Source organism: Drosophila tropicalis, unplaced genomic scaffold (genome assembly GCF_018151085.1).
Source record: "Drosophila tropicalis isolate 14030-0801.00 unplaced genomic scaffold, ASM1815108v1 contig_845, whole genome shotgun sequence".
Classification (NCBI taxonomy): Eukaryota; Metazoa; Arthropoda; class Insecta; order Diptera; family Drosophilidae; genus Drosophila; species Drosophila tropicalis.
The window spans coordinates 5,810,257-5,836,886 of NW_027173338.1; the positions used below are offsets into that span (position 1 = coordinate 5,810,257).

The 26,630-nt window shown below is 35.7% G+C and overlaps 1 protein-coding gene across 3 annotated transcripts; it reads right to left on the reverse strand.

The window, feature by feature from the left end:
- Positions 1-229: 229 nt before the first annotated feature.
- Positions 230-21,257, reverse strand: DIP-eta (Dpr-interacting protein eta). 3 transcript variants are annotated; one of them, XM_068295058.1, is made up of 12 exons: positions 21,035-21,257; positions 14,547-14,752; positions 14,113-14,210; positions 12,016-12,161; positions 11,866-11,927; positions 9,499-9,657; positions 6,321-6,449; positions 5,976-6,113; positions 4,614-4,766; positions 4,500-4,553; positions 3,072-3,161; positions 230-1,826 (listed from the first exon to the last, which is right to left on the reverse strand). In XM_068295058.1, the coding sequence occupies exons 2-12, from the start codon at positions 14,680-14,682 to the stop codon at positions 1,636-1,638; spliced, it is 1,356 nt and encodes a 451-aa protein (XP_068151159.1). In that variant the 5' UTR covers positions 14,683-14,752; positions 21,035-21,257; the 3' UTR covers positions 230-1,635. The 3 variants fall into 3 exon arrangements, with proteins under 3 accessions (XP_068151159.1, XP_068151160.1, XP_068151161.1); XM_068295059.1 differs by having other exon boundaries at positions 14,547-14,791; positions 21,035-21,079; XM_068295060.1 differs by lacking the exon at positions 21,035-21,257 and adding an exon at positions 14,996-15,129.
- Between the last annotated feature and the right edge of the window lie 5,373 nt (positions 21,258-26,630).

The following is a 26,630-nucleotide window of genomic DNA, read 5'->3' on the forward strand; positions in this document are numbered from 1 at the left end:
TATCAATTAGAGAGTCCTTATAAATGAATCCTTGTGTTAACCTTCAAAATCTTTCATATAAGACTGAAAATTACAAATACCAAAAATAATTTGATCTCAAAGGGTATAAAATCTTCGGTGAACTACTGATAACTTCCCCAGCTATGAAAGATGCTTTGCTTTTGCTTTGAATTTGAAAAAAAAAAAAACTAGAATAAGAACTTTGTTTATTTCACTTAACACTTTAATATTTATTTTATAAATATTCCTGTCGATTTATGCCAAGTTGCTTACATTGTCATTTACATGTGATGCTTATTCGGTAGATATATATATATGTATATATATGTATTCATATACATACATATAAATAGATATTTATAATTGTTTAATGGTTAATCAACTTATATATTTTTTTTTGGTCTACTTTTCATAGACCTCTTTTTTTTTTGGTTTAACAACAATGTAGTTTTTTATACACTCGTTTTTAAATATTAATTAATAATATATATGATTAATGCATATTCTGTAAGCTATTTAGCATGGATTTTCTTTTCTTTTTTTGTTTTGGTTTTGGTTTTAGTTTAATTTTTATTTGATATAAGAATAGCTTTGTAAATAACATAACTTTACAATTCAATTTGCTTTTTTTCGATTGTTTATTAAACAAATATATATTTGCTTATTGTGTTTAGTAAATGATATGTATGATGGTTTTATTTTTTAACTTCTCTTTCTATAATTTTTAAATTTCTGCAATTTCGAGTTCGATTTAAGCTTTTTGGGGGAGCTCACGGGAAATGAATGATTTATTGAAGTTTTCTTTTATTTTTTGCTTTGTATTTACGGGTTAGAGTAATTTTTGTTTTGTTTTTACTTACACAGCCAATTGCTGAGCATTTCATTATTTTGTATTGCAATTTATCGGCATTGATTTTGAGTTTTATTTTCAGGTTTTTCGCACTATTATTTTGAAATATTTTTGGTGTTATTTAATCAGTTTTTGATTTCCATGTCTAAAAACGGTTTCTGGTTGATTTATTTCTTGCGCTTCTGTCCCCACTTCTCCCAAATTTAATTTTCATTAATTTCTTTTTTTAACTTATTTACTAGTTTTGGTTTTCTTTGAATTAATTTCAAATTAAACATTACTTTGCACACATACAGTCTCTTTAATATTATCCACATTCTGGTTTATACAATTCTATATAATACATAATCCTTCAACACTTTAACTACCAACGAAACAGTTTGTTCGCTTTTTAATTTCTTCTGCTATAAATATAAAAAAATGTATTACTTTTTTTCTTGTTGTTGCTGTACTCGTATGTACATGTGCTGATGAGTTTTTTTTTTGAAGTATTAAAACTAAACGTAATACTAGAGAGTATTTAACAGCTCAACATGCACGCATTTTGGGGGGATTAGGAAGCCTGGTTTGACTTATTAGCTACAAAGAATCGACTTGCATGATATATAGTGTCTGTATATTTTAACTAAACCATCGAAGCACATAAATCAGCACCAAGCAACGTTTGGCTTTGACAAACTCAATCATCATCATCATCATCGTCATCATCCAGAGCATCATCATCATCATTATCATCATCATCGCAATTCGAACTCCTTTAGCAACATCACGGCTTGGCGTCTATGTCAAACATGTGTCAGTGTTTGTGGCAACAATGTCAGCTGAATTTTTTGCATCATCCTCGTCAATGTTGTCAACAGCAACAGAAACAGTGGCATGAGGAGTGGCAGACAATTCTGTTTGGTTTGGGTCCCAGCTGCCGACCCCGTGCCGCCATACATGCTGTCAATACTTTCCGCACTGAGACTCAAATCAGCTGTGAAAGAGATGGATAGAGAGCCAAAGAGATAGAGAGAGAGAGAAAAGGCAAAATCGTGGAGAAAGTGCACGAGAAATGTTAATAGCAATCTGCGGAAATTGGCTAAGCTTTTGGATGGGCAGCTCATGTGATTAGCTGGCACTGGTGCAGTGATTTTAGGTTGGCCGAAAGATTGAAGACTATTTCGATGTAAAGAGTCTCAAGCAAGGAACGTTTAGATGGGAAAAGCCTTACTGAACCTTTCTAGTCAACAGCTTTCAAGTTCGCTTTTAATTCAGTTAGTAGACAAGTTGATCTGTTCATGTTATTCCTATGTCTATACCTATTATTTGATTGATTTTGATTCTTCAATTATGTAGGGCAGTTTATCTTACAATTAGATTAATTATTAATTATCTTGATAGTGCTTATTGACAGTATTTTATAGCGCTTTCACTTTGTCTTCTCCCTATAAAATCAAAAAAAAAAAACCCTTTTTAACTAAGCAGATTAAAACATTTTAGTTTAAAACTTAAAAATTATGAATAATGATTCAAAAACTCCAAACAAAAGCACACTTTCAAAGTCAATTGGAATAATTTTAAGCATATTTGTATGTTTGTTTAAGTATCCCTAATTTGGCTTTTTAAATTCTAAATGTTAGCTCAATTGCCAATTCAAAAAACTTTCCATTTTATTCTACACAATTAAGGTAATAAAAAAAAGGAAAACGAAACAAATTTCCAACAAAATTTCTCCCACCTTTTGAAAAAAAAACCTCAAACGATATCCCGCACGAAATCAAATAAATTTCAACCACAAAAGAATTTATTTGATTGTAGCCAAGTATTTACAAATCATTAAATTGCCATAAAGCCAACCGGAGCGTGTTTATTGATATACAATTATGCGAAATGAACCAAACCGCCGACCCCAACTGCCAGAAATAACAAAAAAAAGGAATGGTCACAAAGAAGAGGAAAAGAAACGAAAGTTTCACCTCCACCTGCTTGGTTTGGTCGACCAACTTTTTACTGAACTCGGCAAATTAGTGTGAAAATCTGTTAAACAACCGGGACAAACTCCGTGGACGCAATCCCATGATTCTTTTTATGGCTTTTGCATACCGTCTCAAGTGGCCTGTTAAGCCATCAACCCCACAAAAAAAAAAAAAGAAAGGGAAAAATACACAGAAAGCCCCTCCTGTAAATGCTTGAAAAATGGCCCATAACCCTAATCGGTGTGCCGCACTCTTGGACTCACCTTTTCGTTTGCCCGGATTCTCCATATCCTCGCCGCTGTGCTCCTGCGCCCTGGCCGGATGATACATTTCGCTTTTCGTACGCTTTTTTCCTGTGTCCAACAAAGAAATGGAAAATTATTGAATTTGCGGTCGAGTAAATTGCTAAATGAATCTTTAAGTTACTTTTTTTTTTTTTTGTTTGCAAACGAACAAACCTAAGCCTGAGAGAGAGGGAGAGCCATAATGCATATTCATGTTGTTGTTTTTCAATTTCATTTCCATTCTCTGACCTCAACCACAAAACAGAGCTAAAGCACCTGGAACTCCTTCTACCGCAAAATCCACTTTCCCCTATGCTGCTAAAAACAAATTCTGTGCCATCATTCAACTGATTCGTGGCGTTGACGATTTGAAACGGATTTGCATGCCAAATGAATTATTTATGCGTTTTTCTCTGTCTCTTCCCCCCTGACTCTTTTATCTGTCGCTTCTTTTCTAAATCTTGCAGCTTTTACGCCTGGTTTGGTAAAAAAAAAAAATAAAAATAAGTGAAACATTTGCCGCCTCTTTTTAAATTTATGCCAAGTGGCTATTAAATCTACCATTTTTGTCTTACGACTTCTCAACTGGGTTGCAATTTAACAAACGAGGTTCAAACAATGAGTAAGGATAAGAAATTTAAATTCAATTTAACCGCAAAATTTGTCGCCTTCCTGTTGAGTTATTAACACTTGGGCTGTTAAAGTGAGATTAGAAGTTAAGGCTAGACTGGCAGGTAAAAAAAATTAAGTAAATAAATAAGAAATAACGAAATCGTTTAAGAAAATGTTAAAACTAATCAATAAAATTTATAGATTCGTTCGGTTTGTCCTCCTCATTTTTGGTAAAATCTTTTATTTTACCATGAAAAATGGTCTTCGATATCGAAATTTGCACAGTTTTATAAGGGAAATATCGCTTTAAAGGGAAATTTGTTCTCGTTTTTTCTTACGGGGGAGATACGAAACTATTCACAGTAAAAGCTTCTTCTATAGTTTTTTAACAGAAACGCCTGAAAGTATGTATTAAAAGTGTCGCTAGTAACTTTTAACTTATATATTAAATAAACGAGTTGACTAATACTTTAGGCAATGAAAGATCAACAAATTTAGTTAAAATTTTAACGTTAAAAGCGCTACAAAAACTGTCATAAAGAAAGTTTTAAAGATAAGTATTAATAGGGCGAGTTTACAAATGATACTTAATTAAATACAACGTTTAGTGGTCAACTTAATACGACTTGACATTTCAACTGATATTTGCCGACAACTTTTTCGACTTGTTTCATCAACGACTAAACTACTAAGTGCCTTATTGCTTTGCTGAACAATTATTTTCATTCTAATTATAGAATGACATATGAAAACCGAGGAAGTCTTCGGTAGAACAAAAACTCAACTTGCGCTTACCTTTATGTCTGGCTTCAAAGTTTTCCACATAATTGACAGCATTTGGCGGTATTCCTGATGGGTTTTCCAAGTATTAATTGTGGCTGTAACCGTTTGTCAATCTTATATACTTACTATACAGTTTAATGGTGCCATCTGTATCGCCCAATGAATTCTTGGCCACACAACGATAAGCCCCAAATTCCGCCTGAGATAATGGATTGATGTGAAGCTTCATCGAATTACGATATCCTCCTATTTCAGTGACATTTGCTGCATATTTTCCGCCTGTTGGTGAATGTAATGCGTTTGTATCGGAGTTAATAATTGATTAAAATAACAAACTAATTAACATTTAATTGAAAATTTCACATTATTAATAATGAAATGCATGTCATGTGCAAAAACTTTCTTTATCACAGAAAAAAACTTAACTACACACACAATGTCGCTGACAGGCATACAATTTATGCCTGAACGCTTGACATTGCCTGCGGATAGATTGTTGCAATTGTCAACGAAAAGTTGGAAATGAAATTTATTTAGCTAGGCTGTTCTCGTTTGTGACTAATTATTGAAAGTAAATTGGTTTTTCGAAATACAAATTTTAGAACTGACATGAATCAGAGAGGCATGAAATTGTGACCAAAATAACAAACCATTTTCACAAGAGTAAAACATGATTTTCTAAAAGAATTTCGAAAGGAACTTTTTCAAGTCTGACTCTGAAAATCCCCGGTTTCATGAGTTTTATTCCTAATATAATTGAAAGTCTTTTCATAAATATCGAAAAACTTAATTTAAAAGACACTTCTAATTCATTTTGCTTACAACGACTAAAGGACGAAATATTTGATATTCATTTTTTGGAATGACATTAAATACCGATTACATTTCGGATTTATTTTTGTGACAACATTCCTTGATTTACTTTCATATTGAGCCTGCAATTTAATGCAAATTTAATAATGAACCGAACAACTGAATAAGTGTATGCTAGACAGGAGAGAAACCACAGAACTGTGACAGACAACCGTCATTAGTTTTAGCCTGGTCTGGTTTATTTCACACTCTGTCTCATTCTCTTTAATAAAATCAGCTAATTAAAAACTTTGTTTCTCTGACTCTCTCTCTCTCTCTCGTTTCGAGTTTGGCACTCAACGGTCATCAGTTAGTTAGTTAGACAGTCAGTCGGGGCTAAAAAAGTTGTCAACTTGCATACTAATACATAGTCTATCCTCCCCCATTGGGGACTTACATACTATGCATGGTGTGTGGGTGTGTGTGTGGGTTGGGTAGCTTGCTAATGTGCTTGTCATTAGGCAATGAATTCATATTTGTATTTCTGGGAATTTCTCTTTGAATTATTTTAATGCCATAAACAGTTTGACTAAACAAATTGACACAAAAAGTGACATACAAATAAAATAAATCTATGAAATCTGTTTTTTACATTACTAACAAAAAGAGTTTTGATTTTAATTATATCACTCTTACCCGGTGGCACAATCTCTCCACGTTCTCTGGTCCAATAGTTTATGGACTTGGGATAGGCCTCTGATTCGCATTCCAAAGTCACATCTTTGCCCTCCACAGCGCCAATTAATTGATTCTGAACGGTTATCATAGGTGGAACTGAAATCACAAAGAAAAGAAGCAATAAAATGTTAAAACCAGCCTCATCCAATTAGTTAAAGAGACAATATTTTTGTCTATGTCTATATCTGTAGCATTAGGTTGGTATTTTCTGAATTCCCCATAAGTCAATAAAATCACAGAAAAACTGTTCAACTAAAGCCAAATGGTGTTCTCTAGACAGACAGATTTTCAACCTTAACTTACAGTGTACAATGAGCGTTATCCTTTTGCTAACTGATGGCGGGACACCATTCGAGGCAATACACAGATAGGCGCCCATATGCTGACGCTTCACATTTGGGATTATCAAATCGGTGCCTTCGATATTTGGAACTGAAATGAAAAGGAGAATTTACAATTAGATAAAGCTTAATGGACAAAAAGAAAAAATGGAAGATTTAATAACTCTTTTACAAAATTCTCTTTCTAAAGTATCATAGACCACATTACTCTCATCTGGACTGAAATGTAGTCATGTAATAGCATCATAACTACAAATGCATTTACAAAATGTTTTGCAACTATGTAATAACTATCATTACACTTCTCTAAGCCCTTCGCCTACATTCGCCTCCATTCCCCTCCATCCACATTGTGTGAAGGGTTGTGTCGCCAACAAAAGCGCACAAAACTTTTACTAACCATGACTTTTTATGGCATGATGATGCTGCTCCAGCTCCTGCAGTTGTTTGCTCCATTATAATTCGGACTGGGCCAGGATCAGGCCCGACTGTCCGCAAACATCCTGTTCAGATAGTCGAACAGGACTTTTTATAATATAAATTGCATAGTGGCTGAGTTAAGCCGGCAGCACCACAGACATATTTGTATGTATGTATGTATGTATATGTACTTTGTAGCCCTTTCTATAACTGCAGCAGTGAGTTGAGCGTGTGTTTGGGATTTTCGGAGGCCAAAACGGAAGCGGAAGTTTGGTGCTAGTTTGCGCTTGATATTGTTAGGTATAATAAGCTGCTGATTTGCGTTTCGTTTATTGATTTGCCACGAGGCCCACGGGTTGTGCTTTAATATGGCCAGGGAGCTGACTGTCCGGCGAACTGGCTTATTAGCCTCCCTTTTTTTTCTGTGTTTTGCCATTAAATGTAATAGCCAAAATATCCAATGCAACGGCTATTGGAAGAAGCAAGAAGCCTGTAATTTTATTTGGCCATGTAAAACCCACCAGGCAACAAAATGGCATAAAAACTTTACCTTTGTTCTCTAATTGCATTACATTCCCAAGCCACAGCTAATAATCGAATTTCAAAGCGAAGGTAATTGGAATGGAATGTTTTTCGAGTTTGGCCAAATATTGAAAAACAAATGTTGGTAAAGAAAAAACCGCATGTACTTATTACAATTTTTGTTTCAAGTGTTCAAGCCGAGATGTGTATACCCTTTTTTTCGTGTAGGACAACAAAATGAACGGAATTGAAAAGAATTGGAGCGACTCTTTTTAAAATTTCTAATAATTAGACTTACATATCAGGGAACAGAAAGTATCTAAAACGATTTGAGCTTAAGTTCGATATGAGCTCCTATAGAACTTCTATAGGAGAAACATTGCTTGAATTTGAACGAAAGTTGATATTGTGCTGTTAAATCTGTGATCGATAATGAATTTTGAATACATTTGTCTTGCATTCGAATAAGAACAAACCAAATTCATATACAAATCTCTTAATTAAACACCTTTGCTGACCTTTTAAATGCAGGGTATCCATACAACTATCTAACTTACATTCCGGTCATTTCCATCTTTATTAGTTGTTTCTTTTTTTTTTTTTAAACATTTTAAGTTTTACATACTAAAATGGCGGCGAGAGCACTCAATGGCCCAGTTGAACAGCAAGCAGACTGTTTGAAAATCATGGTGAAATGGTCGGCAGACATTTAAGCCAGTGCCGAAAAGGTCATATTGCCAACTTTTGTTCTATTTATGGCGAACTTTTTGTTGTTGTTTTTACTGCTTGTTGGGCCTTTCTCATATTCATGGTTTTTTTTTTTTATTTTTTTGGTTTTTTGTGTTGGGTAGGCCACCTTTGATTAAGCTTTTTTTCAACGGGTTTCGTGTGGGTTTCAAGGGAGTTTGTATTTTTGATGATCCGAATGAAGTACTTATAGCTCATGCGATGCATTAAGCGACACTGTAAGAATAATTGGTATTAAATATACCATTACAATATCCATAAAGGAAGAAATATTGAACAAAAAATAAAAGCTGCTAATTAGTTGCAGCCTTGGACTATCCTATCGAATCGAATCTATAAAATATGTAGATTATAACGAAACCTTATATTAAACTTCTCTCTGTCATTTTTAAATTTAAGCTGATTCTTGGGGTCACTTTTACGTCATTTTTAAATTTCAGCTGATTTTTGGGGTTGCCATATCGTCAGTTAACGAACGATAGCAAAGTTTGCTATCGATATCCGTACGAAAAGTGCAATTCACGACGATAAGTAGAATTAATTTTGTGAAAACCACAGCAGATTTGTTTTTAAATCAAATTTCTAAGCTAGTTGCCACTCTGTGGTACTTCAACATCAATTAGTAAATCTCGCCTGATCTTCTGGCCATCCTCACTGCCCCTCTCCCTCTCTCTCTCTTTATCCATCAGCTTGTTAATTCTGCCAGTGCAGACATCAAACGTCATCATCCAGCGGCGAAGCAACCCAAACACATCCGTATCGAGCAGGAACTAGAACAGGAGCAAAGGACGACGAATAAAAAAGGAAAAACGACTCGCATGCAGGTGCCATGACCACGTACATACAGTCAGTCAGTGTGAGTGAGAGCGTCGGTCCACCATTTGTGCATTTGTCTGCTGGGCCCTGGCCCAAAGGCTGGCTTTGGGTTCCACCACCGCCACACCATCACCACCAGTGGCAGCGGCAGCGGCAGCTCAGCTCAGCTACTACAGCTGCCTTTTTGTGTAAAAGTACTTCAAATTGTTGGCTGGAAAACCACCTTATGGAGGCAACCAGGACGATACCAACAGCAAAAAGTACTTACGAATCAACACGGACAAGGTGAGTGATAAATAGGGAAAGAGCTATGCTGTAAGCGAGACGAAAGCCTTATGCACTGGCCAAAATGTGTGATTGCATAAAATATGAACATCGCAATGTCCTTTGGTTTTGTATCATTTTAGAAAGAAATCAAAGAAAAATCAATCATCGAAAAATTTAGTAAATTGAACACTCGCTTTGAGTTTGTTGGGGTTTCCCCGTAAATTGTTAAATTCTATGTTAGAAGAGCAAACGAGTTCAATTTTTGTTTGAGTACATTCGATTGCTAAGGCAAAAGTTAAAACTTGCAGTGAATTTTCGTATTCGAATCGCACTTTTTCGTATAAATTCCTGTAAATGCATTGACTTACCCTCTTCGCCGTTGGCCAACTCGATGGGTACTCCACTTTCACGACGCCATGTAATTGTCGGCTCTGGTGAACCGGTAGCAGCGCATTTGAGCGTCACGTTACTGCCCTCGCGAACGACCATGTCCGTGCTTGTAGGATAATCTAGGATATCCGGCGGTACTGCAGCCAGCAGCGCGACCCCAGCAACAATGAGAGCAATTGAGGTTGCCAGACATTCGACAACGTTGTCAGATAATGTTTATACCACATATATATTCATATTCCGCATCGAAAAAAAAACAAGAGAAAGAGAGAAAAAGAGTAGTAAAACAATGAGTTGTATATCATATTAAATCATTTAAATTTTACTTAACAATTTTCATGCTATGGCTCTAATGGCTGATGGCACTGATTCGTATATACTGTACATTTACTATATATATATGTTGTATATATCTTTCTGTATTTGTTGTGGTTTGTTTTCACATATGTATGTAAATATGTATGTGCTGTTGCATCCCCCAGCAGGTATGCATTCCGCTATTTCTACCACCTCCAACAAACCTCTCGAACCCAACCCAGAACCCAAGTGAATCGCATAAATGAGTGTCCTTGTTGGTTGCTTTTGTTTTAAAGGACAAACTTTTCATACGTCCTGACATGGGAGCCAGAAAATACAAATTATTACCCACGATGGCGGCGAATGTTTGCGCCCACAGCGGAAAACCTATGAACCATGAAAACGTAATAATGCTACCAGAACGAGCCAAAAGAAACGTTGGGGTCCAGGCCAGCGGGAATTGAGGGGCTTTCCTTTTTTTCCTTCCTTCTTTTTTTGTATGCATATAATATGCCGCAATTATGTGGTTCGTAAATGACCAAAAAATTGTGTGCTGGTGTTGACAAACAGCTTGTTATACTCGGCAGGAGTCCACACGAGTGAGGTGAGGTGAGCGGTGAGGTTCGCGACTGACGACATGAATGAGTGACTGAATGACTCAGAGACAGAGGAGAAGTGGTTACCAGGAGTACTGACGGCTAGACCACTGAATGGTCATTAAGTGACCAAGGTTATTGGGGGAGAGAAACTGTGCAAAATTAAAATTATCCAAGGCGATTTAAAGGTAATACTCCTGAGTTATCCACTCGTTTTGAATAAAAATTCTGTGCAAATATCTGAAATAGTCTCGTATCTTAAATACTAGTGCATATATGTACAAGTATGTGTATATAAATATCTCATCAGTTTAAATGCCGGGAATGTCAGGATGGTTTTCATACATATCCTGTATCTATATGGGTATATGAAAGATAGTCGAATTGGTTGGGGGATGGTAGAGGTTTTTGCCGTTTGTTGGCGACTATTTAACTGCACTTGGTCACGAAAATCATCAGGAATGGCCAGTTGTCCAGTTGTCCAAATGTCCAACTCGGCTCGAAACTCGAACGTTTCCCGTTTGCCGTTTTTCCGCTCACTGGCGTCACCTATGTACACACACAGAACAAGGACTATTTGTACAGTGGTTTGACTTTCATTTCAATACGAAAAAATTCTTAGTCAAGCCAAATGAAATCTATAGTTTTAAAAGAGAATAAATCTTTTCTATCTACCCATTTCAAGATATAGTCCAACTAGGTAATCATGTATCTATAACTAGTTTTGTACCACTGTAGCAGTGGTCGACCCGCTGATTATCCAGTGCAAATACCCACAGTTGATTATACTTTTTCGTGTTTGCCACTGAACGCTATGCCAACTGAAATGGTGGCTAAAATATTTAGCGCGTTGATTTAGATTTTTCGCCAGGCAAAAGGTATTTAGGCAGCTAACAGAATGAAGAGTCGGGTGAATGGTGGTGGATATAGTGGAATGGGGTTTCTAGGTGGTGCAAACCACAAATGGACAGACCGAAATGCTGCACCGCGTCGGACACTTCGTAGGCCCGTTCACCTGGTCACCCGGTTTGTTCGTTGATTTCATTTCTTACGCTTTCTACCCGCCCATTTCGCGTCGTTTTAATTCAAAATCAACAATTTCTGCGGTTCAGTGGACGGTTAAACATGTTTAAGTAGTCACAATAGACCAGAGCCACCGCCCATGGGCCAGTGAAATTCTCATAAACCACAACTCTCCACTGGAGCTTGCTTCTGCTTGTTTCTACTTCCCAACCGAAAAACGTTTTGTTCGAGTTTGTATTTTTGTTTAAAATTTTGTTTGTTTTATTTTTGTTTTTTGTTCTCTAGAATACAAATCGAACAATAGCTCGGTAGCAGCCAAGTCCTGGCAACCAGGCGTATGATTGTTTGACAAACCAAATGGAAAAGGCAAAACGGGAGAACACAAAAGAACAACAAAAAAAAAAAAAGAGTTTATTTCCGCCAACTTACCCACAACATCCAGGTAGCCCATTTGACTTTTCATTGGATCCGTGTTGATTTGGCACATGTACCTAATGTGACGAGTTGGAAGGGAAGACGAGGCAGTAGGGAATAACTCATAAACTCTTAAACAGCTGTGGGAACATCTGAAAGGCTTACCATCCTTTATCCGACTCCTTGATATCTCGTATACGCATTGTCCATGTCTTGTGCTCCGAATTGGCAATGCCAATACGTTGATTTTTAGTTATTACATGATTTTGTATTGTCAATATAGTTTGTGTATCGACACGCAGCCACGCCACCTACGAGAAAAAAAAGAAAGAAGAAAAGTTTTAACTAGAACTAGGATTTAAGAACTATCAAAGGAAGTGAAAGATATGTGCCTTTTTTGGATTGGAAACTCAGATCATCCCTATACACGGCATTATTTCTATTAGTTATTTTAAACCATCAAGAGCTCAAAAGATGATTATAATTGATCTATATTAAAATTATCTGGTTGGTTAACTAAGAGTTGTGTAATCTTGTCCTCAGATCTTGATTCCTGAAATATGTATATGTGTATGAAGAATTAATGACTCCACAAAAACCTTTTTAAGAACACAATTCTTAAGCGACCAGTTTAGTTTTCTTTGCAAATACATATAAAGTTTTACGACAAAATCAAATTTTTAAGTCAATTCTGCTTTGCTAACTTTTAAAAGTCAGTTATGGCAACTAATTGTGGTTCTGATAAATTAGAGGATTTAGTTATTAGCCAAGTAAATGAATTTCAGAAATGCTTTGCCGTCAGAATTCATATACAAGTCATATTGGCCTTTCCCAATTTATTGGTATGAGATAAATGTTAGTTAAATATAATATTAAATTATATACTTATAGTTAAAATATTGATATTCCGTTTCATTGCCTAACTTTCTATCAAGTGCAATTAAAGCATTCCGGAAGAGAAGGGAGTATGAATCATAAACTAAATTTATCATAACTAGCATGCAAAGGACTTCAATTATAAAAAAATGGAAAAAAACGAAACCAATTCCACGAACTGTTCAACTAAAAATTTTCTTTTCACTCACACATACAAAAACACATATGTGTGGTAAGGTAATTGTACAATTACCTTAGTAAATTATTATGCGATAAAACACGCAGTTGAATTATTTTATAAGCGTAATGGTCAAGGAACCTAAAGGGAATCTGGCAAACCCTTTTTGAAGTCATGCCTTTGCATGTGTAAATGTGACATTTGATGGCTATGGCAAGGGGGATGGCAGAGGACATGGAAGGATACATATCCAGTTTGACATGTCAACACGTAAATAAGTCCATTTTATAAATAAATTTCAATGTTTCAACTAATTTATAAACATTTTCCCTCAGCTCAGGCTAATGAATTACTTTTCGTTTAAATTGAATGTGATTTTTCAATATTTCACCAATGTAGAGAGACGCAGAGGAAGAGAGATTTCGGGGGAATTCAGTTGATATGGAAAATCCCATTACAGGTGTCAGAATAAAATAAGTAATTATGCCCAAGTGCCTGCTCAATTATCTCATCGTACAGAAAATCGCTTAATTGTACAGGGTAGCTAGCTACTTTATTGAGGGTGGCATTAGACTGTCCACCCCTCGACGAATCAGACTAAATCTAAAGTCAGCATAAAGCTTTGCACTTCAATGGAGTTCGCTTCGCTTTATTAACATGCAGTTGTTGTTTCATTCACAGTTGAAACGCCAGATGGTGGGAGTTGGGGGTTGGAAGGGGGAGCTTATCTTCCTGGCAGACAACACAAAACAAATACTCAGCTAAAGAGCAGACCAAAAGGACTGCCTTCCCTCCTAAATGCTTTACCATTCCCTCGTTTTTCATCCATGTTTAACACATTCTCTCTCTCATTCATATTTCAATTACTTTTTATGTGATTTTCACCATTGTTATCGCTGTCTGGCATATTCCTATTTATGTTTTTATTTTCACTTTCATTTCCATTCAATTTTTGTTGTCTACTTTTTGGGTGTCGAGATTTGCTCTTTGAGATTACCAACATTGGGCGAAGGTGGGTAAAAATACTAATGAATATTAATGCGACTGGTCCGATGGGTTGGAGCGTTAAAAGAGACGGGGGGTCGGTTTGAGGTTTTTGTGGATGTTTATTGAGTGTGTAATTGAGCCAGGGGCTTGACACTCTATCCTGATTTGTTTTCTGCTGAAAAAGGGCGAACGGGAGAAGCGAAAGTGTGTTTTTAGCTCACCTTATACGGACCCAAGTCCTGGACGACACATGTGAGAAAAGCATCACGTCCCACTGGGGCTGTCATATTTACAATTGGCGAACTAAATTTCGGATCAACTGGAATGAGAAAAAGTTATTTGGGGTTTTTATTTTGTGTGTGTTCACATTAATAGTTTCGGTTATGGTTGATTGGAAAATAATTGGATATGGAACAATAATAGCCCACTAAGGGTTGGACGACTATTACTTATGCATTCAAGATAATCAAAGTGTTTAAGGTTCAATATAAATATGTTAACAAGTTTATCTTTAATAACAGAATAAGATAAGTGGGTCTTATTGTTTAGGCTTGATTAATATTTCAAAGAAATGTTTTATGGAACACTGCTATCAACCATTACCAATTTAGAAACTACAAAAAATAATTGCTTTATTTGTGCATTTTGTACTTACCTATTGCTTCCGCTGGCACCTCGACTCTCTGTAGATGACATTTCTGGCACATTAATATGATAGCCAATGTGACTTTTGTGGCATAACACAATGTGTTAGCCAGATTATTTAATGATGGCATATATTTTGCTCGCATGTTGTTATATTTGGATTTCACCTTCCTTTGGTAATTACAAATTTTTGTCTTTTTAATTACATAATTGTCGCTATTTGATGCAATTGAAAAATATGTATAATTGTTATGCCTAAATCAAATGAATGCAAAAGCAACAAAACCGGATGAATGGAAATTACAAACTTGAACCTTCTATATATAAATTTTCACACACAGTGCCAACAATACCAACACCACCAAAAGTGGAGGGCAACTCGATTCAGTGAGCAATGTTAGCGTCTGCCTGGTAGGTAATTGGCAGTCATTAGCAGGTCTGAAAATGGCATAAAGTTACACTCATTCGCATGGTTGTTGCTTTTCCTGTTCCTGTTGCTGCTGCTGCTGCTGCTGTTGTTGGTTATTAATTTGTTGAAAGTTCAACAGAAAGTACTTGAATAAGCGGAATCTCAAATAATGGCAAACAATGCCAACAACAACAGCAATAATAGTAATAATAATAATAATGCAAAATACACCAAATTAAAAAGTTTCAAGTTTAAAACGCGCCCACAGGATGCCTCTCGGCAAGTATTAAGTATTTTTGCGTGTTTGGCCTACGTAAATTAGCTAGAAGAACTGCGGCTTACGGAGCACGGATTACGGAAAACATGGAGAGAGGCTAAGACCCCAACGACTGACTGACCGAAACGAACGGGGAAACGAAAACGAGGTGTTGCATGTGTCTGCTCATTTCATTTCGAAAAAAGAGTTTATGGAACGGAAACGAAATTCGTTTTCAGGTGTGTGGGCTCTCGTTGTCGTAAATAAGGCATAAAACTGTCCGGATGAGTTGCAGTTACTATTGCCTGCTTTTGGGCGTAGTACGAATGTCAAATGTGACATGCGGGGGGAAATTGATAGTGGGCTATAACTGCAATGCAGTTGTAATCAGCATTTTCTAAATGTTGAGACTCAAAAAACAGAAAATTGTTAAATTTATTATATCTCTAACCTATCTCCAAGAAAGTTTAAGCCTCTTTTCTAACTTGTCTGCAATAACTTAACTGACAGCAACAATTTTACAATGACATTTCATTAAAATTTCTTGCATTTACCTTTTCACTTAATTTTTATCTTTTGTATACTATTGTTGTATTGATTTTTACATTATTTAGTGCAATTGAAAGCAAAGTTACCAGTTTGTATGTCCTTTTTATTGTCAGACATTCAAATACCCCATTCCTCTCCATTTGCATTCACATTGCATGCCCTGAAAATTCAACTATAAAAGACAACCGACACAACACGTCGTGGCGATGGGAGGTCAGGCGCCAGGCACGCAAATAGGCTCCGGAAAAAATGTCTAGCAAATGGGTATGAGTAATATTATTAATAATTTAGAGCATGCGGGCCATGTCAGTAAACCCACAGACATGAGACACACAGAGAGAGAAAGACAGAAAGAGAGAGTGTAAGAGAGAGGGAGAGGCAAGACATAGGCTTCTGCATGGAAATCTTGTTTGGTTTGTAACTGAAGCCATATCGGCTTTTATTGTGTCAATGGCGATTATTTAGTTAGCATAGCTAATTGACCAAAAAGAAAAACACACAACAATGATTCAGACGCATCTTTGATTAGTGAAATCCAGTTTAACTTCCGTCTTAAATTTCATTTGAATTTTTTGAACGTTTAAATTAAATTTTCTAACCAAAAGCAACGAATGTGATTGTTGTTGATGCAATGCAAACAAGGAAGGAAGTATTTAGTTCAAGCTTATAGAATTTGTATACACTTTCAGGTTTCAATGCTTGAGACTAATATTTTGAAAATTTATAAGTTATTTTCGAAAATTAATAAGTTATATTTCAAGATTAGCTGCCTGTTTAAGTTCTGAAGTTCTTTAGCAAAATCTGCTTATTATAGTTATTAGTTCTTGAAATAGCTACAAAAACTAATCGCTAACTGCTTGCCATTTTTGAAATAATCTTCTTTTAAAAAGTCATCAACCTGCTTGAATGCAAGGTTTGATTTAATCTTCAAAGAAGTCGTTATCTAAACAGATAGTTAGTTGTAGTTAAATCTTACAACATTTCTCAATATACACATACATAATTGTCATTAGATTGCTTCACAGTAAAACGAATATAGAAATGGTTACAATATAATACTTTGTAGTATTGTGGCTACAGAACATTCCAAAATTACTCGAGGTTCTAAAAATAAAAAGTTTGATTTTAATCAAAAAGATCGCCAAATCAACGAAGTTCCTCGGAATTTTTAATATATAAACTTCTGGGTAGCTTGTAGCGACTACAGTCAAATCTAAGAAGATTAAATCACTTAATCTCTTTTTGGTCCTACATATTCATGAATAGCTCGCCTAAATTAGATTTCAAAATTTGAACAATTTGTATACTTTAGAGTTGGTTTTCATTTCATATTTTTAAAAATAAACTATTCTTAGCCTTAGCTTTATAAAATAATGTAAACTTCAAGTTAGTTTGGAGCAAGTTTTGAAATAATTTAGAATTTCTATTTCCATAGATTCCAGATTAGATTTAGTTTTCGAATCATTCCTAAAGCAGCGATAAAACTTGTGGAGTGCAGTTCATTCGCGTTATACGTACTATGAGTCTAGTACCCGGTTTTCCATTGTCTAGGGATTGCTCCTTATCTGTGTCTCGTTCTCTAGTCTAGTCCTTATAGCTTAATATCTTTAAGAGTTTCCATTTTTCCCATACTTCAATGCTGATTCAAGCTTTAAGGCTGCTCAGCTGTTAACTCAAGAAAGCAGCCGATCCCAAAATTAAAATTCCCAAGTTTTCATAGCACATATAGACCCGCAATATTTGAGTATAAATAATATTTATGACATGTAATAAGAGCTACTCATGAAACTTTGTAAGTAGACCCAGACAAAACAAAACAAAGAAGGAAAATATATTTGTGAAAAAGAGTCCCTCTAAAAAATATATATCGTATATTATTTTTATGGTTTCGGTCATGCAAAGGTATGTGCTATATGCTTCATACAATTTGTATAATCAGCTGTTAAATTATGTGCAAAATGAGGTCCTTAAAAAAACAAGTTAAGCCACATTTTCGCACAAGGTCAACTCCCTCTGCATTCGTCGAGTGTTTGTGTGTGGTGACCCCCAAAGCAATGCAACAAAACTAAAAACGAGAGAGACAGTTAAACGAAAGGGACAGAATGTTTTTGGAAAAACAAATGTCTCGGCTGCAGTCCAGCAGCAAATAAACAAATTTTTCTGCCATAATTTAGGTAAATTTTCAATTTTCAACACAAACGTTAATTAACACGTGATATATTTCACAGCTTATCTGTGATCTAACTTCGACATTTTTCAAAAATTATTCTTATATTATACCCCTCTCTCTCTCTACCTTGTTGCTGTTGCAAATGTTTCCACTAAGTTGGCCAGAATTGCATAAAATTAGCATAAATCAAAAGAATTTTCCAGTGCTGTGCCGGCACCTTGAAGTATGCAATGTTTTGCTTTTCTGTTTTCTCCCAGTTTTCCTTCCTATTCCTACCTTACATTTCCCCCGCTTACATTTCTCCTCCCAGAACTACCCCAAGGCACGGAAGTTGATTATTATCGCTTGTTATTAACAACAACAGTAACAACAATAAGAGGAAGAAGGGCGACAGTGACGGGGGCGGCATGTACAAGAGGCAGAAGAGTGTGTGGGAGTGGCAGCAACTGCACTCACATGTCGGCTATTATGTCACAGAAGTTTTCTGATTTCCCCCGCCAGCCCCTACCCAATCTTTCTTCATTTTTTTCTTCTTTTTGCTTTGTTGACTTTGCAACTTACGACTTTAGCCAGGAATTTTGCTTTTGTTTGTCTCCTTCATAGTAATTGGTCTTTGGCAATTTGCAATTGATATGCAATTGTGTGGGTAGCTCCATATAAATGTGTGTGTGTGTTTGTGTCCAGAACTGTGTACGGGTGTGTGTTTGTAAATGAAATTCATTGAACGAATTGAGTTTCGGTTGGAAGGACCATTGACTTTGGTTCAATAGTCTTAAGGCTAATGAGAATGTGGTCTGGAATTGAATTCTTTGGGGAGACAAAATGTAAGACTTGCATTGCGAACAATGCAAATCAAATCTTTACATACATATTTCCATTATGTTTGAATCTAATACATGAAGGGGAATCCCTTTAAGTGAGTCAACGCTTGATTAACTTAATCTATATTCTGTTCTCTTTCGATTTGGGTAAATTAATTAACTATAATGGAATATAGTTAATTTGTTATTCAACTTCAGATCATTTGCATTGTGTTAATTTTCAATTAAGTGCATCTGTTTTAATGCCAAGGCAACTGGACATATTTAAAATTTAACTACTGTAACTATTTTAAATCAAGTTTTAGTTAATAATGATTTATTCTTTTGGTTCTGCTGCTGTTGCAAAATTGTGAACCATATTGGCTACAATAATCAAGATCGAGCTTGTCTAATACAATTGACTTATGGAAATGATTGTATTCCATAGTTGGTAGCTAACGTCACTTGAAAATCTCTTAAGCATGTTTTATTCGAAGTGTTCTTAATTTTTAGTATACAATCGGAAATAGCACTTTTAAATCGGACAAAAGTATTCTTGTAATACTAAGTGATTTTAAAGCATGCTGGTAAACCTTTGGATGCTTCTAAATGTTTGCCATTTCCATTTCCAAAATCGATGTTGATAAGTGAACAACTACACAGAAACGTGTACCTTGTTTTATGTAAAATGCAAATGACACAGAAATCGCATAAAGCGTAAACACATCTTCTTTCTGCTATTGTTTCTCTCTTGCCCCGTATCTCTATACTCTACACTCTATACCCGAGGGACGCTATTTAATCACATCGACACAGTCGAAAAATTGCATGGCAACATATTTGCAACAAATAATAATCAGGCGATGGATTTACATATGTAACGGGGCAGGCACAGTCCCGGACCCGGTGCCAGTCCAGTCCCAGTCAGGTCTGGTCTGTAGTGTCCATCTCATGTTGGGCGGCATTTCAGTTCGTTGCTGGTTATTATGCGGTTTATGGATATCAATGAACTTTAAATTGCAGCCAGCCCAAAAACCGCCATTTGCCATTCGCCATGAAACATGAAATATGCAATTGTTCGGCGCGCCTAAAACTCTGCAATACACATGCTGGCACACATACATCTACATAATCATTTGGCGGGCAATAAACAGCAGAGAGCCAGACACATTTGTAGGCAAATTTCAAAATATACATCAAAAACACGCGTCACGGCTTAAAAAGACGGCAAAACATCTGACGAGTGGTTCATTGAGGCTTTCCCAGTGTGGCATACACACGTATTTGGCAAGGGAGGGGCAACACTCTGGCGGGAGATCGGTCTAAAGGTATAAATAACTTGGCTTTAGTTTTTCCCCTTATTTTAAATATAATTACACTAAACACGCAGTAGAGGAAAAAAACAAAAAAAGTCGCTAAAACTTGCCACTAAATTGCCAACAAGCGACAAAAAAATGCCCACAACAAAACACGCAAGCATTTTGAGATTTTTCGTCTAACCATGTTGTCGCATTTGTTGTTGTTGTTGTTGTTGTCGTTGTTAATGTCGTTGTGGTAATGCATTTTTGCAGTTTGTTGTTAATTACTTATTAATGCTGAATAAGGAAACAATCAAAATATTTATACGTACATATAGAAGAACATATAATTGATTGAGGGTTAGTCTAACAGAAGCCTAAAGAGTATTATGCAGTAGTTTGATTTTGAAAATTATATTTGAAAATTAGCAAAAATAGACATTATGGGATTTAATGTTATCAAGTTTTGCAAATTTATAACTGACCTCTTGATAGCTCTTTAATTTCTTATTCAATTGCAATCTAACTAAAACAAACAAACTGAAACAAGCATCCGAATCCCAATAGAGTACAACATCAGCTAGTTTGGCTCATACCATCCAATAAAATCAGGTCATATTTAAAATTTAAGTGGTTTTGACTTCCTTATTTAGTTAAAGTTTTAAAAATTTGATAAAACTAATTGACCCTCTAACTGATTAATTAACTCAACAAAAATAGTTTGAAAACTTTTAAAGGAATTCTTAAGAAAACTGCTTTATAAAGAGGCTCAAATATTTTGATTTAACAATTTATAGATTATTAATTTTTACTAGGTGTTTGCCTGCCTAATCCTTAAAAATTAAATAGAGTTTTAATTGAAAAGAAATTAAGTTATTTAGTTGAATTAGGTTTTGTTTTGATAATTTCCAAAGACATTTCCAAAGAGGTTTCTTTTCTAAATGATAACGAAATAATGTGTAGATCAGTTAAATATATGTTTTCCAAAGTATGTAATTTTTTTATTTTATTTTTACCCATTTCATTAACTATTATACTTTATATACCATACTACTTTGAATGTTGATTTTAGTTTGATTTCAATAGTTTTTTATAGTTTCTACACATTTTGAAAGTGGAAGTTGGATTGGTTTGTTTTTAAGAATATATTTTTGTGAAATATTTAAAACATTTTCGAAATGAATTGAGTTTTATTTTGAATTATTCACTGAATGCACATGCAACACTTGGCGGCAAAATAGGGTCTCGAATGTGGCACGAAACACTTTTTTGATTTTTCACAAGGATCTTCCGCTCGATAGGAAAAACACAACCGCTCGGCCCGAAGGTTGTCGTTAGACTAAAATCCAAACGCGACACCTGCAAAAGTGCTACACGAAGTGGCAAGGAGCCGAAGATGATGGCAAATCGTCGTCGGTTGGTGGTTGGGTGGTTTAACCTTGATGGGCAGAGAGAGACGTACTGTGTTATCAGTGTGTGAGTTCGTGTATGTGTGGGTGTGTGTGTGTGTGTGAGGGGGGCTTTGCTGCCGGTGGCAGCTGCGTCGCGAACGAATCAGACAACTGTGATTTTTGTTGTACTTGTTGTTGGTGTTGTTGCTGGGCCACATTTTATTTTGCGTTTTGTTGTTTTTGTTCTTGTTGTTGTTGGGAAGCATTTCACTTCGTCTTTTTTTCTAACTTTTGGTTTATTTGTGTGTGAGTGTGCGTGAGTATTGCCCAATGGGGGGTGTGCTCAGGAAACTCACCACAGTTGAAATGCTCTCAGCTGGATTGAAAGACACACAATGCCATTGAATGTGTGCCAGTCAATTGGGGGGAAATTTTCTCTGCATACTTTTTGGCGCTGTTGTTGGCTGGGTTTGTAGCATTGGATTTATGAATGAATTTTCGTTTGTGTATCGTAAAAAGGGTTGAGGCGGGATTTGGTGCGTGTTAAGCAAAAATTGATTGTCATTGGTCATGGCATTGGGTCTTTTTTTTTTATATTCTTATATATGTATATTGTTTGTCGAGGTGTTTGCAATAAATACTACTTTGCCTGGTAAATGGCACTCTGACGTGTTTTTTCTTCTGCTTTTTTATATTTTTTATTTTCATTATGCAAATTTTTTTTTTTTTTTAAAGGGGTTTTCAGGTAGGGTTTAGTGGTCGCAAATGTAAACGTTAAACACTAGTTCAATTAATTAACTTTATGAATGGGAAAAAGTTGAAAGAATTGGACTGTTTTTTCTGTCAATAGTAAATTGAACTTGGTTATAGTTGTAAGACAAAAGGAAAATGTGTCCAATTAATAATGAAAAATACACAAATTTCTTATTCAAAGTACAATAAAGAGTTCAACCTGTTGACCCTTTAACACAGAAATTAATTCTTGGACTCATTTATATATAAACAGAGTATAGTTCTCAGAGATGTTCTATAGTTTTTTTCATATGCTAATTCAGATATTAATCCAGAACAATTTCGCTTATATTTCTGAAGCTGCTTATGATGGATCATTACCTGATACTAAGAACGATGTTCAAAGATACAAGAAATTGGATCATGGCTTTAAAGATTCTTTTCTAAGTATTTCATTATTGAATAAGAAAAGAGAAAGGTGAGTCAATTCTAGCTAAGTTTTAACAAAAAGTTTCCTAAACTTTGTCCAATATCAACACCCAAAGTAATTTTAGATTTGGCATTCGACTTTAATTGTTAACCTTGGAAATTCATTCTTGATTGACTTTTAAACAAAACTATTATCTATTGCCTTCAAAAAGGGTTTTGAATAGGATTGTTCTCTCTCCACCCAAGCTTTCTTTTCTTTTTATACCCTTGCAAAAAGGGTATATTAATTTTGGTCAGAAGTGTGCAACGCATAGAACGAAGCATCTCCGACCATACAAAGTATATATATTCTTGATCAGCACGACGAGACGAGTTCAACTAGCCATGTCCGTCCGTCCGTCCGTCCGTCCGTCTGGATCAACGCAAACTCCTCCTAGACCGTAAGAGCTACAGAGCTGAAATTTTGCACGTAGGCTTGTATATACTGCAGGCGTTGTATATCTCGGATTCAGCCGGATCGGACCACTATATCATATAGCTCCCATACAAACCCCAAAGTCACGAACAGTGACTTTCTCAATAACTTCGTTATTTTCTGAGCTATTGTCGTGAAACTTAATATTAGAGAGTTTACTACGCCTATAAGCGACTATGCCAAATTTGATCAAGATCAGGTGACTATATCATATAGCTCCCATAGGAACGATTGGTCGAAAACAGTGACTTTTGTAAATAACTTCGTTACTTTTAACGCGATTGCTTTTAATTTAAACATTTCTTAATTTAATATATATGTTAATGACTGTGCCGAATTTGATAAAGATCGGGTGACTATATCATATAGCTCCCATAGGAACGATCGGTGGAAAACAGTGACTTTGATCAATATCTTCGTTATTTCCTATGATTGTAGGCCTTTCTTTCTCAAGCTTAAGCCTTTTTAGATAAAACGTTCTTCCACATTGATGGCTAATAGGTAAGGAAAGAGTCACCAAAAAGTTGCAAGGGTATACAAACTTTGACGCGGTCGAAGTTAGCCCCGGCCCTCTGGTTAGTTGTCATATTTCTTTGTAGTTTTATTTACTTGACAGAGTCAATGCAAATGTCCCCTATAGCATTTGTTTGAAATTTTATATTCTTTTGAAGTTGCATTAAATTTATGCTCGAAACTGCATTTATCATATTTGCTTTTCAATTAATTCCACGAAGAAGCTCTGCGGTGATATCTATAAACTGTTAAGTACATCAGACGAGACATGGAGACATCAGGTGACGCCCACTGCCGTCGCATTATGTAGACTTTCCACCCAATATAAGTTAGTTTTCAATAATCGTGCCAGATTGTGTCAGGTACGCGATTGCCCCTATCCCGTTTGCTGTCCCCTGCTCCCTGCTCCAATTCCCGCTGTGGCGTCAACTTAATTGCTCACATATATCAGTTTCAGTTTTCTATCCCCTGCCTTCGGGACTCTTCCAATTTAACTAATCTCCCCCCATGCCGCTGACATGGAGCCTATCATTTTCACACAACTCACGCACACACGGGTCATAAATAATAGAAGAAGACTCCTAACAACAACAACAACAACAACAGCAGCTACGGTAATAGCAAAGTTCGGGTTAAAAAACAAAAAAGAAAAAAAAAAAACGTAGGAGATTGTTGTTAGAGCGCAAAATGTTGAAAAGGATATCCGCGTCCTGACGCCGGGATTCACCTCATTCGCTTGCCTGCTACGTCTCGCGTTTGCATTGCGTGCCAATGCACTTGCGCCACAAATCAAACCAAACCAAAAAACAATAACAAAAAAACTCTCCAACAACAACAACTACTAGTCTGTGAAAGGGTTAAGGGTCGCAACTTTATTTTTCAAGTTTCTTTTGCTTCCTTGGCAACTTTTCCTATACGTCTTTTTGTTATTTTGTTCGTCCTTTTTTGGGTTGGGGGATTCTCCTAATATAAATTTTGACACCTGATAATTGCTTTTCACTCGCTTCCGCGTTTTGTGTGCCACGATGCGACGACGACAGCTGCTTCTGCTACTGCCTACCGCCACTCCCTGCACAAGGCGAATCCTTCCCCGAATCACCTCCTTCTTATTGTGGCAGAACATGCAAAGTTTTGGGGTTCTAGTTCGAGGTGTCTTCAGGATAAATTTACCCACCGCCTCATTTCATAGAAACTGCTATAAATTATGACTAAATTTTCGTCATTTTTTTATGGCTTTGTTTAATGCATAAAAGTTTCATATGGTGAGTTATGGGACGCAACCTTGATGGCAGTTAGACGGGAAATTGGTAATTAAAACACTATAAAACTAGATAATTATAAGGGAGTGAGTATCATCTAGGTTGTAGTTTCTTTTTTGCGTTTTAATTGTTGAATCAGAACTCATAACTGGGCAGCTCGAAAAGTCTACCATGATTTTTCCATAAGTCCACGTCCAACGGTTTGAATCAGTAATAAGTTTTTTAACGATTCTGAGAACGTCCTCAGAAGTTTGAGAGGTAAAATTGAGAGTCTATTTTTCCCTTGGTTCTTCATATTTCAACCTCACTCAAACCTTTTTGTCTCTCAGAAGAAACTAACTAAGAGTTTTTTTTGTGATCTTCAACTCAAATACATCTGCATCCTTAGTCTATTTAGATAGAACAGGACAGTTTTGGCTAACCCTTAGTTGTCCGTTTTTCTCCTTTAGTTAAAATATCTCTTTAGTATTCTTAAACAAAAAGCGAAGAAAGAAAAAGTTTATGTAATCATTAAATGTGAGTACTTTATATAAACTCTAAAAATGGCTCATTCTGAAACTCTCTTTAAAGTTTTCTCACTCTTTCTCGGTATCTCCTTCCAGTGCTCTCAATCGAGTTATTCTCTCCCCTTATTAATTGACGGTTGAGCCGAATTTTGTCAGTCATTTCAGTGATCAGTTCTTATCTACACCTCAGATTGACAAGTTTTTGTTACGCAAAATTAATTCAATCAAAAAGTGAAAGACAAAAAGTTTAAAAAATCATGAGATACAAGGATAAGGTAGGATAAAAGATTATGAACTTTAATATTATTAAGATTTTAAAGTATACAATAAAATGAAAATTTATATTATATTTATAACAAATGTGATTGCACCTCCTCATTTTTTAACAAATAAGAAAAACTATTTTAATTAGTTTTCGACCTTGAATTTGATCAAACTTTTGATTTTTCCTGAGCTTATCATTATTATTTTTGGACCTAGAGCTGGAGAAACCAATAGTTTTGTATTAGAAAATTTCTCTGAATGTTTTTAGCTTTTGACATTAAATAATAACTAGTGAAAAATGTTTCAATTTAATATTCAATTTAAGTTTTAAAGAAAGTAACTTTTAATTTTTCTAAAATTATGTTATTGGCGATTCATCTTTAACTGACTATTATTGGCGACTCCTTTTTAAGTGCATAATCAAATTGTGTTATTTAAATAGAAATCCCTAAAGTCCCCTTTTTCGAAAAAAATTAATCTTTAAAGTAAATTCTCTTTCGTAACTTACATTATAATTGCTGGTAGACTTTGATACTTTACCCAATTGGTTTGTGGGAGTGAAGTCGCTTGATTGATTAATATAGGACATTATTCCAGCTCGTTTCCCAATTTGATGAAACTAATCACAGAAATCAGGAAAATGTTGAGTCTATGTTGCCTGTCAGCTCCTTTTCAGCTACCTTTGCTCCTCTGTCTATCCAACTTTCTGGTCGGTCGGTTGGTCGGTCTGTCTGTTCATTTTGTGGGCAGTCCTAGACATAAATTTTATATGACACCTACAGGAGCCAACATATTCGATGCCTGCGTTTCGTCCTCTCTCTCTCTCTCTCTCTTTCTCCTTCTCTCTCTTTCGCCCGCTCTAAGTTGATCTCTACTCAACCCCCTTTGTCACATTCATTATTCACACATATTTTGCTAATTAGCAAAATATTGTAAATGTTTGGATTTATGCTAGCAGCATACCAGTGGCATGAGATGTGTAGAAAGGTGTGTGTTGGGTGTGTTTGTGGACGGGGGCGGGGAGGTGAGCTGATGGAACAGTG

Bases quoted from the DNA above. Each gene is read 5' to 3' on its own strand.
- DIP-eta (XM_068295058.1), bottom strand. From the start codon at position 14,682: ATGCGAGCAAAATATATGCCATCATTAAATAATCTGGCTAACACATTG. The intron at 9,658-11,865 runs GTAAGTTGGCGG...TGCTGGCTGCAG, and splicing joins GGGCTACCTGGATGTTGTGG to TACCGCCGGATATCCTAGAT. The intron at 4,767-5,975 runs GTAAGAGTGATA...ATTCACCAACAG, and splicing joins TGGAGAGATTGTGCCACCGG to GCGGAAAATATGCAGCAAAT.